Here is an 18,826-nt window from a genome sequence, read left to right as displayed (position 1 = left end):
TAGCTACTCTGACCAAATCCAAAGCTGCTGCAGCTAGCTCACACTGTTCGCACGCTCCAAATCCGCCGGCCCGGAGGCCCGACATGATTGGTGAACGGTATGCATCCTGCTGCATCAGCGAATGAATCAAAATGATTATACGTATCGTATCTCCCTAGCTAGCTAGCTCCCTGCTGTCAGCTCAAACTCGCACTCTCGATGCGTGCATGCTGCTAATATGCTAGTAGAGCCGTAGAGGGTAGTAGACTAGTAGTAGTAGGCCTTTGCTCGCTGTGTGGTCATAACATACCATCGATTCAGGTACCCAAGAGACGGCAGACAACCAGCAGCACTCGATCTACTCGTGTATACGGTACGTACAGAGATGCAAATCCAAACGTTGACCTCTACACACCGTGTGTACTGTACTGTACTGTCGCCTCTCCAAGCAACGAACGAGCTGTCACAACACTCCCCCACTGCACCTGCACTGCAGCAGTCAATCGAATAATTGCTGCTAGCTAGTTGTTCGATAGATTCACACTGCACCGTCTGCAAGCTAGCGAGCGACCTTTAACATCATCATCATCATCATCTATCGTCAGAGATAGTAGCACGTACGTGAAAAAGCCAAGTCGTGTCCCAGTTAGATGCTTCTCTTGTAGACTAGTAGTATACATACGTGGACAGGTGCAAGTTGGTACAGGAACAAAATGGATCGCAGGGAGCGAGGGGATCCCCATGCATTATAGAAAGTTATCAAATAAGGATCGGAAGGTAGAGTAGAGGATAGACTAGAAAAAAACTAAGTGGGTGTAAAGAAAAACTCTTATCTGTAGGGGACTGTTTGGTCCTAATAAATTCTACTATCTCTGGTCTACCTATGTTTATGCTCTCTCTTTTTTAGGTCCCAAGTGAAATTCTTAAAAAAAAAACTGAATACTATAGGTCAAGATTCTTCTTGCAGAATGATGGACACAGAAAGAAATATAGGTTGGTCAAATGGAACATTCTCCGCCAACCAAAAGAACAGTAGGATTAGGGATACAAGATTTAGACATACAAAATAAATACCTCCTGAGCAAGTGGCTTTTATAAATTGTGTAATGAAGAGGGTTTATGATGAGAAATGCTTAGAAACAAATACATGAAGAATTGGATTTTAAGCCAAATAAGTAAAAAAAGCAGGGGATTCACATTTTTGGTCAAGCCTGATGGCAGTAAAAGATCAATTCCTAAATCTTGGAAGGTTCAAGCTGGTTAGCAGTAACGAAATAAGATTTTGGGAAGATAAATGGTTACATAATCAAAAGATGAAAGACCACTTCCCTATATTTAATATAGTACAGAGAAAATATGCGACTGTTGCAGAAGTACTCAGTTCGTACCCACTTAATGTCTCCTTCAGAAGAGTTTAGTTGGGGATAAGTTAACATAGCGGTATAACCTTATTGCAAGTCTGTTATATATATTAATCTAAATGAGGGGATAGATTTAGTTATGTGGAATCACAGACAAGTGGGGCATTCACAGTTAATTCAATTATAGGCACCTATTCAATAATGGTTTGAAAGCTACGCAAGAAATCTGTCATATGAAGTTTCCTCTCAAAATAGAAATATCTATATTGTATCTTAAAAGGGGAGTGGTCCAAATGAAAGATAATTTAGCTAGAAGGAATTAGGCGTTCTCCAACGGGGCAGAAATGATGAGTGGCTCCCGCAGGCGCAGCGCGACCACCGTGCTCTTCCTCTTCCTCCTCACCTTGACCTTGTTGGGCGCTCGCTTCGTCGACGGCGCACGAAGCATGCAGCAGACGACGAGGAGCGGCGACGCCATCAGGCCGGCGCCGGCGGCGATGAGGCTCGTCTACGGCGGCTACCTTCCACGGCCCAGGGTGATCCCGCCCTCGGGGCCCTCGGAGGGGCACAACGCCATCGGCCCGGAGGACAAGGACAAGCAGCGGATGAAGCTGCGCAAGCCTTGATGGCTTTGCAGCGCCGTGCGTGGTGCTGTGCATCAAGGTCAACGTACGCCATCCATATACAGCACTAGTACTTACTCTTATTAGCTAGCGACCTCCCAGGCACTGCACGTATATATATACGGTTGCGGCATCATGGTGCTGTGCTTCACTTTTTTTTTTTGAAAAAGGTTTAACCCTGCTTTTATAGAAAGCAATAACGTTTTTGTAGCGTACAAAAGACGACCGGGAATACCAGCACAATTTGAAGACCAGCAGAGACACGCAGGCCTCGGATAGACAAAAACAAACTAGCAATCCAAGCTGGGAAAGCCCACCCCTCTCATCTAGAGTTCCAGGACCTAGTAACATCCAGAAGGGTCAGCGACATAACAGCCACCAAAATGAAGTTGCAGTTTCACATAAAGAAACCATCCTGAGGTCTGTTGCACAGCTTCTCCAGGAACATCTCCACCCAACTTCTGGCTTGGTCAGTCCAGGCTTCAACCTTGCTTCGCTCGCCTCCGCGTAGCAGGACCTTCCATTTCTGCAGAAACGAGTTACAATTATACAAGAGTTCAGTTGGAGATCGAGGGAACTTGCCCTCAATCATCCGTTTGTTTCTTGAAGTCCAAATCGACCACAGAATAATTGCGAATGTGAACAACTTGGAATTATAATCTGCCCCCCCTAGCGGGATCCAGTTGTCTAAAAGATCTTGCCAACTAGCAGGAATTCAATCCCATCCCAAAGCTTCTTTAAAGCAAGACCACACAAATTTTGCCATAACACAGGAGAAAAAAATGTGGTCTGCCGTTTCTGAGGTTTCACATATGTTGCACACTGCGCTCCCCCTCCAGTTTCTTTTCTTAAGTTCGGCCCCTGTTGGAAGTCTGTTATTTGAGATTTGCCAAAGGAACACTTTGATTTTCACCGGAAGTCTGCACTTCCAAATTCTGCACAAGCGTTTGTTGAGTACCCCTCTATGTAGGAACCACCTATACATCGATTTAGTTGTGAACCGGCCTGACTTTTCCAGAACCCAGGTTACTTTATCTTTTTCGCTGTTCAGCCGCACTCCTTCAAGCTGACTCATGAGGTCCTTCCACAATTCAAGGTCTGCCCCCCCCCCAACGATCTCCTGAAGCTAATGTACCACTCTCCATCATTGTAGAAATCACTTACCAGCCGTGTTTTATCATTACATAGCTCATAAAGTTTGGGGTAGGCTATCTTAAGGGGAATGTCTCCCCTCCAGACGTCCTCCCAAAATCTGGTCGACTTTCCATCCTTGACCTCAAAGACAGCCCCCCAGCTGAAACCATGTTTAATCTTGTTCAACCCCCTCCAGAATTGTGAACCTCTGTTTCCTTTTTGGCAGAGGATTGGTTTCCTTTTAAGATATTTTTGTTTGAGGAGTTGACAGCAGAGGTCGTCCTCTGAGCTAGTATATAATCGCCACACCCATTTCATCAGGATGGATTCGTTAAAAATCCTAGTATTTGTGATCCCAAGCCCTCCAAAATCTTTTGGTAGGCAGACATTCTCCCACTTCATCATGTGGTATTTGAACTTCTCGCTGTCCCCCCTCCAAAAAAATTGGCTCCTAATAGTATCCATTTGTTTGTGAACCCCGTCTTGCAGCAGGAACATGCCCATCGTGTAAGTGGGCAAACTACTTAGTGAGGAGTTAGTCAGAATAAGCCTGCCCCCAGAAGACAGGTGTTTCCCTTTCCATGGTTGTAACTTCTTCCTCATTTTGTTTACAATGTTCTTAAACCCCCCCACTCCTATGTTTCTGCTACTGATAGGGAAACCCAGATATCTCATCGGCATCTTTCCCACATTGCAGTTCAGGTTATTAGCAATGTGTTGTTGCTCACTGTCATCCATACCGAAAGTAATCATTTCGCTCTTATGATAGTTGATTTTAAGCCCAGACATCCACTCGAAGCAATACAACAGAAACTTCAAATTTTTGATCGAGTCGGGGTCGCCTTCAACCATAATGATAGTGTCGTCGGCATATTGCAAGTGCGTTACCCCCCCTGGGATTAAATGTGGAATCACCCCCTTGATCAGATTTGCTTCTTTGGCCTTACTCATGATATGTGAAAGAGCATCTGCCGCCAGATTAAAGAGAAGAGGAGACAGAGGGTCCCCTTGTCTTAGTCCTCTATGTGTTTTGAAATATGGTCCATTAGTCCCGTTGATGGTCACACAGACCCTCCCCCCTTTGACCGTACTCATGATCCAACCCCTTAACTTGTCCTCGAATCCTTTCCTTTGCATAACCTCGTCCACAAAGTCCCAGGAGATACTATCGTAAGCTTTTTCAAAATCAATCTTGAAAATGACCCCCCTCATGTTTTTGCTTTGCAGTTCATGCACAATCTCATGTAGCATGACGGCTCCATCCACTATGTATCTCCCCTTGATAAACGCTGTCTGGCACGGTGAGACGACTTTGTGGGCTAACTTAGCCAGCCTGTCTGCAAGTAACTTGGTGAAAATCTTGAAGCTCACATTCAGAAGGCAAATGGGTCGGTACTGCTTGACATTATTGGCTTCTGTGACTTTTGGTATTAGTGTTATCACTCCATAATTAAGCCTGGCGATGTCCAAAGAGCCCAGATAAAAATCATTGATCATTTCCATGAAAACCTCTTTTATGATACTCCAACAAGTTTTGTAGAAGATGACTCCAAAACCATCTGGTCCTGGCGCAGTGTTATCCTTCATGTCGAAGATCGCCTTCCTCACTTCCTCCTCACTAAGGGGTTTGGTCAGTTCTATATTATCTTCTGGTGATAGTCTGCCTGCCTCAGCCCATGCCCCCCCAGCCAAGTGTACTGTTCTGGCTTGTCCTTTCCCAAAGAGTTGTTTGTAGTATTTGTATATGATGTTTTGAATTCCCCTCGGGTCTGTAACAATGCCCCCCTCATGTTCCAAGGACAGTATGGTTTTTTTCCGTCTCCTCCCGTTGGCAACTAAGTGGAAAAAGCCTGTATTAGAATCTCCCTCCAGCACCCATTTTTCTCCCCCTCTTTGCTGCCAGTAGATCTCCTCCTTCTCCATGAGTTTCTCAAGTTCACACTCGAGCCTGGCTCGCTGACTGAAATGGTCACCCTCAGGGTTGTCCGCGTTTGATGTGTTATCAAGTTCTTGGATCCTGGCTAAGAGTTCATTTTTCCTCCTTTTGTACTCTCCGCGAAGATTGCCCCCCCAACCTTTTAAAGCTTGCTTGAGGTAGCCCAGACCCCCATGCCATTTATCCAATGAGTAGGCATTCATATGCCATTTGATCTTGGCAGATTCCCATTTCGAATTCACTGTCTTCTCAAACTTGTCCTCCAAACACCACTGTTTTTCAAAGAAGAATTGTCTAGGTTTTTGTTGGTTACTACCCCCCGTATCTAACAAGAGAGGGCTGTGGTCCGAACCCACTCTGGTTAGAGCAGTTAGGGTGGCCGTGGGGAATTTCTCCTCCCAGTCAGTGCTTACTAGAACCCTGTCCAGGTTACACATAGTCGGGTTCTCTTGCTTGTTGGTCCATGTGAACCTGCTCCCCCCGCTCCTATGAATTTCTCTCAAATCACATCTCTCAATGAAGTCATTAAACAGATTCATGAGTCTGATGTCTCCTCCCCCAGTGTTTTTATCCGCGCTGCTTCTAATCAGATTAAAGTCACCTCCCAACAGAATGGGTAGAGTGGCATTCTCACTTCTTCTGGTTAGATTATCTATAAAATTAGGAGAGAACTCATGTTTGGCTGGCCCGTAAACTGAAATAAGGTCCCATCTCACATTCAGCAGTCTGTGTCTAATAGTCGCCCCCACAAAAAAATCATCTGTCTCCCAATTCTCTACTTGTAAGATGTCTTGTTTAACTCCCAGCAGAATCCCACCTGAGTGACCTTGCGCTGGAGTCCACTTCCAACTAAAAAGCCCCCCTGGTGCTAAACTTTCTAATTCTGCATAACTGAAATCTTGTTTGATTGTCTCCTGCAAGCCCACTATGTCCACTTGTTCTTGTTGGATTAGTTCACGAAGCTGTCTCACTCTTGATTTATTGCCCAAGCCTCTGACATTCCAAATGAGTGCTTTCATTTGGTGCTTATTCGTTTCAGCTCACGGCTGAGCCTATTCCCTTTCGGCTTCGACTGAGGTTTTTTTGGCATATCCCCCCTAGTTTGTCTCTCTTCCAGAGTGGATAAGGACTCCCCCTGTGCTTCGCTATCAGTTTGCATTGGTCCCTCCCCCAGAACCTTTGCAGTACCCTGTCTCAGTGGATCGTCACCCCCATTGTTGACGTTTGGAGTCGTATTGGGCTCACTATCTCCTTCATGTGTTTGGGAACCTTTTTCATTCAGGTGTTTCCTCTGATCATTGCTGGTCACTTCTAGACTCAGATTCTCCCCCTCAAGACTGTGTTGTTCCTGCAATTTTTTCCCCATTTGTGTTTTGTATAGCGCCTCAGCTACTACAGCTCTAGCTATCTCTTCCAATTGCATGGCTGAGATGGACTCTGAAATTTCTGTCTTATCCCCCCCAAGCATCACATCACAGTATGCAGCAATGTTTTCTAGATCTTCCTCTTCACAGGAACTAAGAATACGAAAACATGAATTAGAAGAGTTAGAATTACCTGCTACAACAGAAGTAATCCCCGGCGCCGAAGGCTCTCGTGAGGTCACCATCCTGTTGCTTTTCCTCGCAGCGACCGCAGGGACCCCCTTCCTCTTGATTTGTCTCTTTTTGGAAGGGATAACCATTTCCCATTCTTCCTTGTCCTCATGGATCAGCACCACTGGCGCCTCCTGAGGTTCAGGCTGTTCCTCCTCAATTTCTCCTCCTCCTAAAGAATCCTGAGAGTTTAATTCCAACCCCGGTAAGGTTGAAAACTGAAGCTGATCCCCCCCAGTCCCACCACTTTGTTCTAGCTGCAATGTTGGCCATTTGTCTTTTGGTAGAAAGCTGAGCCCTCCCCCCTCAGTGTGTATCAGGAAGTGCCCAGAAGGAGGGGCAACGGCATGTTCCAGCCCCTTGGATGTCTCCACCGATGATTTGTCTGATTCCTGCGAGAGTTGACCATATATGCCCAGACTGTGATCTAGCACCTTCGCAGTCGGGTCATAGATGTCAAGGGGCATTATCTCGAGTACCTGCTCATGTTCTTGTAGCTCAGCAGCCCGTTTCTCAGGTAGCTCGTCTCCTGGTTCGCCCCCTTGGAGTGGCCGTTGCTTGGTGGCCGCACTCTTTCCAGCTGCTGGCGCCTTGGTACCAGACTGTGCGGGAGGCTCTCCCATGGCGCGGTTTACTTTGCTTTCAAAGTCAGATAGATCATCTGCGTCATCGTCTTCCTCAGAGGAGTCCCTATCATCAGGATTCTTGGGTGGTGGAGAAGGGTCTTTTGGCCGAACCACCTTGTCTTTGGTTTCAGGTAACACCTTGATCTCAAATCCTACCCCCTCGATGAAAATTTCCAGAAACCCTTTGATGCTCGCTATCTCTCTCGCTCTCAGTTTGACTCTCACTGGTCCATCTTTGATCAAGGAAACCTCATCCACCACCATCACTTCCCCAGCTAGCTCAGCAATAAGAGTGACAACTTCAATGTTTTTGGCGGGGTCAGGGACATTGAAAAGCTGAATCCAACCTGTTTGTAGGACTGTTGATGCCATAGGATCTAAGCTGGAACGCGAGATTGAGACGTTGATGCTGAACAACGCCAAATCCAAACTCTTAGACCGGGAGAAAGTATCTAGGATCATTTTGTTTGGGAATGTGGCCAGGTATTTTGATTCAGAGATTTGCTTAACTTTCCAAGACCATTTGCTATCAATGAGGTTCTTCAGTTCTTTCTCTATCTTGAACACATCAGCATCCCCACTTTTAACCTGAATCAAACCAACCTGGTCTCCCGACTGCTGCTTGACTGCGCCTGGAATCTTCAGACAATGAAACCCCTGTCCTGGAAAGCCAAAACCATACATGTGCATAGAGGCTCCTTTGTTGCTGGGACACTTTGCTGCCATGTGTCCAGTTTCCTTGCAATTGAAGCAGAATGGGGGGTTTGTGCAGTCGGCTTGATGATGCCCCTCTTGTCTACACCTGAAACAAACTCCACTCCTTCCAGTCTCAGCAGAGTTCTTGCTCCCAGAAAGATCATCCTTCCCCTTCATCTGCTGCTCCCTGTGAATGCCACCAAGCCTGTCAAGAGCAGAAGTGTAGGAGGTAACCTGACTTTGCTGAAACCTGACTCTCTGGCTGTTCTGATAATTGCCTCGATCCAGATCGGTCGGCTCCATAGCTCTTCTCTTCCCAAATTGGTCGCCATCTCTGAACCCCCACGGATCTCCCATCCTGTATGGCTCACGCCCCCTTGTCATCCTCTCCCGGAGTTGCCTTTCACGGTTGAGGTCTTCATGCCGCCTGGCTTCGCGCTCCTCCTCATCCTGGAATCGGCTCCCCCTTCGGTCTTCCTCAAACCCTCGCTTTGGGGGCACACCACGGTGATCCCCACGCTCCATCCTGGATTCTTCCCAACCCATGGAGTCTGACTCCACAGCCTGGGCAAAGGTCTTGGTGAGCGGCGGCGGAGGTCGGACTCTGCGAACCCTACGCGCACGCCACCCCTCTCTCCGGATTTCTTCGGGTCGGGCTGGATAACCCGTCTCCCCTAGCAGAGCGGGCTTGGGAACCCATATCCAGCGCTCCTCTGCAATTGGCCGCCACGAGTGGTTGTAGAGATGTTCAATCGACCGACCAAACGATCCCCACCCCCCTCTCAGATCGTCGCCAGGTGTCCCCTGCAGGCCCCCCTTCACCTGCGACTCTGCAATCTCCCCCAATTTTGACTGACTTGCCAAATTCGCGCCAGGAATCCTGCGTAGCGCATCTTCGAGGTCATCCCAAGATGATTCAAGCTTCGTGAGGTCTTCGGCAGCACCGATTTCCTGAGGATCTTCCGGATTTCGCGATACAAAGAGATTCCGCTTGATTTCCCGAGCTAGGCGAATACGGTCCTCCTCATTTTTCCACCCCGAACAGCATCTTCTTCCCCCGCTCTGATCCTCTCTGTCAACTTTCCGGATGATTTCTGATTTCCCTCTTTGGTTGAGGTTGACACCCCCAATCCCCCGTTGAGTGATCCTGCGAGAGACGGACGAGATGTCCAATCCGCAGGCCTTGTCGCGCCGCCCACTCTCGCGATGAGCGCAGGCCTCGGCGTAGGAGAGCTTCCGCGCTTGTGGAGGCGAAGACGCGACCATGGCGGCCCTCCTCAGGCGCGTGTCGCTGTGGCCAGCGCCCGTCTGCAAATTGGACACCGTCCTTCCTCTCCCCCGCCCCGCCTTCGCCGTCGGGCTGCTGCGTCTGCTGTGCTTCACTTTATTTTGGTTTTGATCATAATATACGGTACTTGTTCATCTCTACTCGCTAGCTAGCTCTTCTTGATCTGAGAGATTGCTACTTATGTGAATATGCTGCTTAAGTGACCCAAAGGATTTGAGCAAGCTTTTGCACTGTGCTTGCTCCTCCTTTTTTTTTTCTCATTATATTGTCGCCTTTAGCTTGCTTTGGTCTGTCTGTTGATCATGAGCTGAATTCTCAATCGTCGGTCTAGCTATGAGCGATAGATCGAAAAGGGCATATAATTAAGAGGAGACGAAGAGGATGAAGTGTAGATCCATGATCCATGCATCGTTATTGCAATGCAACCAACCTGCAGCTGTTTTGACCTCGCTCGTCGATCGGCATCTTCAAACGGGTGATTATTCACACCAATAAAACCCAATATAAGAGCTTGGTGATCGATCGAGCTAGGAAAAGGATGCGCCCCTGTCCCTGTGTGTGTGACTGACTGTTGATCCATGACCACCCTGAAATATGCAGTACGCACACACATGTCTGGAGGCAGGGGCAGGTAGGCGTTGCTGTTCCACACGTCCCCGGCTCGGCCGGCCTTTTCTTGCTTGACTGGCAGAGAAACATGTACAATGCATTGCATGCAGCAGCAGTACTACTAGAGGAGCATATATATATATATATATATATATATATATATATATATATATATATATATATATATATAGAAAAACAAAGGAGAAGAAGGATGAACATGCATGATGTGATCAAGTATGGCACACAGTACATGCAGCACTAAGACTACTGTGTTTGAGTGATGGGAAAAGACTCGCTAGCTTGTGGTACGGCAGCCGGCCATCACCCCCGCCACCCTAGCTAGCTAGCTGCTGCTGCTGACGAGGTCACAGAGGGGCGGAGGGAGCAGGCAGCGGCATGGTGTATCCTGCATTCACGCATGTCGATCGGAAGCCGGTTTGTGCTTTGTTTATATACCTTTAGTAGCTGTACCAGTATGTTTTTTTTAGATAAAGGATGAATATTATCTGGCCTCTACGTCCAGAAACATACACAGCCAATTGTTACAAGATTTTAATACAAAAAAGATAGAGCAAAGTGAAAACCAGTCTTAAACAAGGGAAAACGAAACTAACGCTGTACCTGTATAGTGTATGTGATGCGTACATGCATGTACAGTACACAGCTCCGATCCTAGCTTGTGTCCTTTGTTAGTGTAATCCATATCCAACTAACGCTGCAAGTTATGAAACTGCAACCCCACTTGCTTTACATACTGAAATTAGGATTCTTTGTCTGTGCATTATATTGCATGTGTGGGAACCCTACCTTCAATTTGGCAGCTACAATATATATATAGTACATACGACCAGCCTAGTACGTGTCGAGGAATTAGAGGATGGACGATCCAATCGAATAATCCCAGGCCATCCATTGACTTGTACACAGCCTACTACTATCACTATGCATGCACCTGCTGGCTGCCTCGTCGGCGCGCCGGACCTCGACGTTTCAACTCATCGATCGCCTGGACCGACTCTGCTTCGACTGTTTCAGCTGGATCAATCATGAGAGCAGCTACCGCAGATTGTGAGGAACGGACGATAGGGAATTCAAGGCCCAACCGTCCAAACACGTAGTCCATGCCGCCATTTTAGGCAGCATACATATCCTCTATCCTCTATCTCATAAAAAAAAAGATTTAAAAAACTTTTTTTTCTTGAACTGCGCAGGATGGTAATGGGCCATTGCCTGAATGCTCTCTTCACAATCATACTTGGCCCTTAATTTAGTTAGCTCAAAATTGTAAAATATTAGAGCCCGGCTCTTAGATTATCTAAACAAAAAATTAAGACGTTTTACCAGCCCTAACTGCACCTCAACATATATCTATAGTAATTATCATAAACTCATTTATTAGACAATGCATGCATCAACTTGCACTTACATATAATAAGATATATAGCATCACGGAGGAGAGATCTTGAATTTACAGGATCATCAAAACGTACTCTCAGCTAGCTCGTGTCGTGTGTACAATGTACCATACCAATGCAATGCAATCAAGTGCTACTCCTGTCCTACATGTATACATATATGATTGTAGTATACGTACTTAAATAGATATACTGCTAGGCTAGCGAGTCAATGATTAGTTACTGCTGGCTGACGAAACAGAGATCCATCCCCCTGATAACACGCGCCAAGAGACGGCGGCACAGCAACGAGTACTGGATTTACCGCCGCCGCACCTGCTGGACCATCAACCATGCTCTGACTCTGACTCTGATGATGATGATCGTATATGAACGCCGCGGGGCTTATCAGCTGATTGTCACTGATGAAGAAGCCGAGGCTTGTAACGGCGCTGGCCGCGGCATCAGCAGGCAGCTGACAGGAGGCCGCAGCCGGTGCCGTCGTCGACCACAGGGAACTCGCCAGGAACTGTGGCGGTGGCGGTAGCAGGGATGCTGATGAGAAGAGCAAGGACGATGACGATGATGACGGCGCCGGTGGAGCACCGGTGAGGCGCTGCACGACGGACTTGAACTCGCTGGGTTGCGCGTGCACGACTTTGGGTGACTCCACGTAGATGATCACCGGCCGCTTCCTCCTGCCCAGGCCCGCCTGCTTGGTGACCTTGAGCGTAGCCGGTCGGGGGCCCTGCAGCCCGTGGTGGCGCTGCATCGTCGTCGCCGCCGGAGAGTGGCTCGGCATCTTCGTCTATCCGTATTGATGTAAACAAAGGGCAGTGTCTGGCTTAATCTGGTAAGGATTTGTGGAAGTGGCATGTGGATATATAGATGCCCGGCAGGCCGCCGCGCCGGCTGGTGGTGTCTGGACTTGGTATTCATTCATTCATTCAGTGATGAGTCAGTCATTCAGGTAGGTGTTGGTGCGTGCCTCCTCTCTGATGATCCGATCCAATCACCGGCGGCGGGCGCGCAATAGATCAGGTCAGAAGAGATGGTACGGTGGGCTTGGCGCTTAACAAGTCAAGGAGCAGTAACGAGCGAGAGTGAAGGGTGTGATGGAAGCACAATATATCAAACCAAGGTGAAGAGAAAGGCAGGGCCCAGTCAGACCCTGGACCAGTTCAAGTCGCTTTCTGCTTGCAGCTCGCATGCAAGTCACTGCGTCGTCTATTGGATCCATGGCTTCCATCCATCTCTCTCGCTCTGAATCATTCAGCTAGCTAGCTGCTGGAAAAAAATAATGTATATATGCTTAATTACTTGTGCAAATTAATTATTATTTAATTAAACCGTGTCATGAATTGAATGAATCTCCTACATACTACTCAAGCAAAACTTAATGCGGCGCGGCATCAAACGGGACGCCGTCAACTCGATCAAAACCCCAACATGGCTCGGTCGTATCGTATTTGCACCGACTTCACCGACCTGTTGCGTGCTGCTGGAGATAATTAAACCAACTCTAATATGTTGAAATATGAGTGAATTACCCACCTTTTCACGTAAGCTTAATTTTTTGGGTTAAATTAATTGTGCATGCAACTTAATATGATATCCGGATCATAGGTCCCAAGTTCAAATCCTGGCAGACGATTAAATAAAATAATTACAACTGACTTCTGATTTTCAAGTTTGAGGCCTGAGGGACCCTGCACGCGAGGGGGGTGTTGAAATATGAGTGAATTTCCCACCTCTTCCTATAAACTTATATTTTTAGGTTAAATTGGTTGGTGCATGCAATTCAATATGATCCACTTGATAGCATAGATTGATTAGCATATATAGCATATGGATACTACATGTATATTTACTGTCCAAGAAGTTAAACGGATTGATGAATATATATATTTTATTTGGGCCAAACAGACATGCAGAGATGGAGGCAGGCATATATATATATATATATATATATATATATATATATATATATATATATATATATATATATATATATATATATATATAGTGTGCATACATGTAATAAAGGAAGAGTTTGGTAAGCAACAACAAATTAGAGTAGATTAAATATGTAGATGGGGAGTTGTAGTTCGATCATTTTAGCATCTATCGTTTCGCGAGGTCAACAGGTTGGCTGATATCCTGCCCAAGATGTATATAGGAGGATTTGTTATAATGGCAACGACTGAGCGAATTGAACCAACAAGAGAGACCAGACAGACAGGGTTCTGACCACTTCTCCGCATAGACTACTTTGTGCTTCAGCTAATGCTGACTAGTTAAGCACAACCAACGCTATACCTCCATACAGTACCTATCTAGCGGTCAATCCATCTATGAATGCTGGTCACTCTGTACACTAGTGCTGCTTCCATTTCTATGCTAGTATGGTAGTCGTTTGACTAGGGAATCCCTGAGCCCAGCTTTTAGTCCGCGCCTGGCAGTTTCAGCCGTGGTCCAGTCCAGCAGCCTCTTTTCGATCCAAGAGTCGCGTGAGAAGAAAGCTTCCAGTTAGCTTTACATGTCGTGTTATGTTTGTATTAAATCAAACTTGGTAAACTTTGATTGAATTTATAAAAATAAATAATAATATTTATATTAATAAATTTCTTTCATTGAAACCACCATGAGATATATGCTGATAGTGCATACATATGTTGGATAGTTAGTTTTGTTGCTCTAATTTTTATAGACTTGGTCAAAATTAATCAAATTTGACTAAAGACAAACCTCGTACGACATGAGTACTACATACTGCATCTACCTACCTATCATCATCCATGGCAGGGCCAGATTAATTTCTTCCTTCTCACCGTTATTTGGTAGCTAGCTAGGCCCATATATGTAAATGATTAGCCAGCATGCAGGTGAAGTATGCATATATAACTAGTGACTAGTAATTGCATTGAAGCCCGGTCTAGCTCGTTCTCTGTCATTATCAAGCTAGTAGCAAGGATCTGACGGAGTCACCAGCTTTGAAGCTGAATGGACGGATCCAATTCCGATCCATTTTCTTCTCCGATCGATCATCATATATGCATAACTTGACTAATTTAATCTGCGTTAGTTGGTACTATACCTTTTGCTGATTTGTGATAGATGCATTTTAATACTATCTAATATTGTAACAGAAAGCAGCAGATAGAACATTAATAATATAATGGGGATATATACAATCTCATGCACTGCATTAACCAAGTAGCACCGGCTCCAGGTCGCATTCTCCGAAAGCATCGCTACAAATGAGATGAGCTAGCAGCTTAATATATAGACGCTAGCTGTAAGACTTTTTCTCCGATTTTTACCCAAATCTTTATCCAAATAAAAAAAGTTTTAAATGTTTCATACTATAGCTAGCTAGTACTTAATTTACAAAAGGAGAATACATATATATATATATATATATATATAAGAAATTACCATCAGCACGTACGTTGATATTTTTGTCACACCCGGTTTTAAGGACAAAATCGAATGCATAGCTATATGTATGACAGGATCAAGTTTCATACATATAGAGACATCATAAGTGAATAATCAGTAACAGTATCACGAAAAAGAGAACTAAAACAAATAAAAGACTATCAGAGTTTACAGCTTATCCCGGAAACGGAGGCTTCAAACTTCACAGGCAATCGACTGGGGGTTGTGCACGCCTAGAACTCAGCATCATCTTCAAAAGACTTCACACATCTTTCCTTCTGAGCAGCAGTAAGCAAGGGTGAGTACACTTATGGTTGGTACTCAGCAAGGCCACAAGAAATAACCAGAATGTGATTTATATCCATCTTTAAGTTTATTAATCATGTGAGGGTCCAAGCCGCTCTTGACCGTGAGCACGGCTAACCAGTTAGTTTTAACTCTGCAGAGGTTGTACACTTTCACCACAATTCGCGTAAAAGTTCCGAAGAACTTTGAACCCAACCACGCAATGTGCTAGCTAGGCACAATACCACACTTCCGAGGTGTGATTGCATAGGGACGCTACGAGGCCTTTACAAAGAATCCCTATATGTATGTGTTGGTCCCTGCCGTGCAGTCCCTCAGAAAACACAGCTTCCTTCACCCGCTCCACAACACAAACTCATAACCACCAAGCGGAACAACCCCAACACAACATATAGTTCATCTAATTACTTAGCCAAGACCAGAACCCATTAGTATTGTGGTTGTACTGTTTTCTTGGGTGGTTCTCCATGTTCCAATTAAATCATAATACTCTTGTAAATAAGCATAGATAGAAGTATGGTTAGGGTCACTTGTCTTTCTCCAACGAAAAGCTACTCTTATTGCTCTTCACTGCTCTTCAGTTTTTTGCTCACTTGCAATTCTTGATCTTCAATCTTCGAACGGCGATCCTTCTACTCGAAGCAATCATCGGTCAAACATACAAAGCAAACAACAAGATACAACTAAGAACAATGCACCAAACAAGATAAAAGCTTTAAAAGAACGAACTAAAGGATAGGGCTCACTGCTACGGTTACGAAGGTGCAAGAAACACGGAAAACGGAGCTAAAACGGCGATTCTATGGGTTAAACGGTGCTTTAGGGATCTAGTCGCGATTAACTATAGGTTAAGAGCTAGCGGAAAAGATTGGCAAGACACAGAAAACTGTGCTCCCAGAGGATAACAAGATCATAAAGCTATCGCACACGTTGCAAGGATCACGTGAGTGCAAGAATCGCTGAAAACGGAGTTGAAACGTGAAAGATATGGCTAAAACAAGGTTCTAGGGGTTTATTTGTGAAGAAACAGGGCTTTCAGGGGTTATATCTGAAGAAACCAGGGACCTAAACATAATTAAACTCTAAACTTGGGGTTAGATCTGCAAAAGAACAGGCTAGGGACGGCGGGTACTATTTTAGAAAAGATCAGGGGTTAAAACAGAAAATAAAAGGACTTAAACCTAATTACTTTTGAACTATGCTGGACTGCGGGTTTATTTTAAAAAACTATAGGGGCCTTTTTGCAAACATAGCCAAGGTTGACCGGTGCATAACGGTTTGACTCGGCTGGATTGGATCTGAGCCGTTGGATTAGATCTGGACGGCTTGGATTCGGTTTAGATGGGACCTAATTTGATCCATCCGATCTAGATCAGACGACCAGGGTGAGAAGGGGACGGTGGACGGCGGTGCCAAGCCGACGAGCAGCGGCGCATGGCCGACGTAGACCGAACTCGGCCCCCGGGGCTCGATTCGGGCTGGGGTCGGGCCGGGGAGCTTGCGCACGAGCTCACAAACTCGATGGGGTGCTCGGGAGGGGGTCTAGGCGGCCGGAGCAGGGCGCGCAACGGCAGCCGGCGGGGCTCAAACTCCGGTGAGCTTTTCCGAGCCCAAGAACGCGCGAGAGAGAGGGATTCCGGGGTGGGGGACGATCCTCACCACGTGGCGAACCTTCGGAGCGGCGAAGACGTCGAGGTTGGGCGGCAAAACGGCGGCGTGGCGCGGAGCTCCGAGCTTGGCAACAATGGCGGCTAGGGTTTGCGCAAGCTAGAGGCGGCGGCTTCCGATCGATAGGGTTCCAGGGGGGTGCGGGCGCCTTTTATAGGGGCGGAGATCCTTGGCGTGCGGGCCCAAGGCGGCGCAGCGGCGTGCGCCAAGAAGGCCGCGCCAGCGCGTGCGGCACCCGGACTCAGGGGAGTCCCGGCTCAGCACGAGGAAGGGGACGCCCGACAGGTGGGGCCCGCCTGTCGGCCGGTGCGGGAGAGGGGGTGCCGATTGGGCCGGGCTGGGGAATGTCTTGGGCCGGCGCGGGAGGGGGGTTTGGGCCGCGGGAGAAGAAAAAGAAAGAGAGAGGGAGGTGGGCTGGGCTGAAAACGAGAAAGAGAGAAAAGAGTTGGTTTTCTATTTTTGAAAAGATTCAAACACATTTAATTTAAATTCAAACTCATACGAATTCAAATTTAAATTGAACAACAAGCAATAAAATAATGCAAAGGTGGCATGAATGCAACACAAAAGAACAACCTTGTTTAATTTGGAAAACAACCAACATATATTTTATTTTACACTAAATTCCCTGTAAAGAAAATAAGTGTTGACAAAATTTTAAAATTATGAGAAAAACATTGATTTATTTTTAATTTTAATCACATTCTGAAATTCAAAAATTTCAGGGTGTGACAATTTTTGAAAAAAATTTGAATAACTTCGGAATCGGACGGTTTCAAAATGTAAGGGGAGAAAGCCTGGTTTTTCAGTTCGGGGGTGAAAGTCAAACGTTCTGGATACGTGATGGGGACTTTTTTTCATTTGGAAAAGAGAAATACACACTTCTTTAGGGGTAAAAGAAAAATACAATTGCAAACAAGTGCAGTCCGAACTGGGCCCGGAGGCCCAGGTAATTTATCTCTCGTATTCTTTTTTCAAGACAAATAGACAGCGGGAAAAGCCTAGTAGACGTTTTGCAAGTGGGCGGCCTGCCACCGCTGTGGTGCTGCTGTGTTTTGGCAACGGAGGCCCATACATTTCGTAAGTGGGCCTCCTGATCTGGAATCTGGATTCTGAAAATGGATGGAAAATGCAAAGTATGTGTTGTTTTGTTTCACTTGTTTGACATGGCGTTGGTCAGGGATTTCAACATGCGGGATTTTTTCAACAAGAAGATTTCAGCATGCGGGACCGACCGGCTGACTGACACCTCCACACAGCATGCAGGAGCTTCGACATTAAATCCTTGGTTGATAGGTCAGTCAACCTTTTCTTTTCGTGAGTTAAGCTGTCAATGGGAACATATCAGATACAAATCAATCTCTTCATGCAAATCGTGCAAACTTTAATTTAGGTCATCGGATCAATATCCAAGAATCAGCGCACGGGGAGTGGAAGGAAGGATTTGCAAAAGTGTGATTATAGGCGTGCGGTTAATTGTAAAACTATTCAATCCCCTTGTGCCCCTTGGATGTTGATCTGGTGGCTCATATTGAAGTTTGCATGGTTTGCACGAAGAGGTTGGTTTGCACCTGATATGTTCCCGATGTCAACATATACAGTGTAAATTATATAATTGTCTATCTAAAGATTATTCCCTCCATCCTGAAATGTAAGACATTTTGGTCTGTCTTAAGTCAAAGTATTCTAAGTTTGGTCAAACTTATAGAGAATAATGTTAACATTTAACACATCGAATAATTAAATTATAAAAAAATATTTTATAATGGATCTAATCATTATCATTTGACATTCAAATTATTATTATTATTTCTAATTTAATTTAGAATAAACTAAAATATCTTACATTTCAGGAAGAACGGGTAAGTTCATATCGGATCTATAAGCAACGGACGGAGGGGGTAGGTTCATATAGGATCTATAAGCAACGTTGGATGGTCATCGATAGCTGTAGCCTGTAGCTACTAGCTAGCTAACGATCGAGCGAGGTAGAAAAATTGAAGGACTTTCCTCCACATCGACCATCACTTACCTCCCTATCGACCAATGCAAGTATCTTTCGATACCGATACACTATTAGTATTATTGTATCTTTTAGGGTAAAATAGCTAAATTCGTTCATGAATTATGGTACTTGGCTCAATTTGGCCTCCAGACTATGAAAACATCT

General features: G+C 45.7%; 3 protein-coding genes across 3 annotated transcripts; 1 reads left to right on the top strand and 2 right to left on the bottom strand.

Annotated features, from left to right (window-relative positions):
* Positions 1-1,684: 1,684 nt before the first annotated feature.
* On the top strand, positions 1,685-2,122 carry LOC120680515. Its single transcript, XM_039962005.1, has one exon. It carries the CDS (start codon positions 1,685-1,687, stop codon positions 1,964-1,966), a length of 282 nt encoding a protein of 93 aa, XP_039817939.1. The 3' UTR covers positions 1,967-2,122.
* Position 2,123: 1 nt separating this feature from the next.
* Positions 2,124-9,320, bottom strand: LOC120680514. Its single transcript, XM_039962004.1, has one exon. The coding sequence runs from the start codon at positions 9,214-9,216 to the stop codon at positions 6,049-6,051; it is 3,168 nt and encodes a 1,055-aa protein (XP_039817938.1). The 5' UTR covers positions 9,217-9,320; the 3' UTR covers positions 2,124-6,048.
* A 2,150-nt stretch (positions 9,321-11,470) lies between these two features.
* LOC120681403 (nuclear speckle RNA-binding protein B-like) lies at positions 11,471-12,043 on the bottom strand. The gene has a single exon (XM_039962890.1). It carries the CDS (start codon positions 12,041-12,043, stop codon positions 11,471-11,473), a length of 573 nt encoding a protein of 190 aa, XP_039818824.1.
* Between the last annotated feature and the right edge of the window lie 6,783 nt (positions 12,044-18,826).

This window comes from Panicum virgatum, chromosome 7N (genome assembly GCF_016808335.1).
Source record: "Panicum virgatum strain AP13 chromosome 7N, P.virgatum_v5, whole genome shotgun sequence".
Classification (NCBI taxonomy): domain Eukaryota; kingdom Viridiplantae; phylum Streptophyta; class Magnoliopsida; order Poales; family Poaceae; genus Panicum; species Panicum virgatum.
The sequence above is the reverse complement of the archived record's forward strand: the minus strand, read 5'-3'. Positions and strand labels throughout refer to the sequence as shown.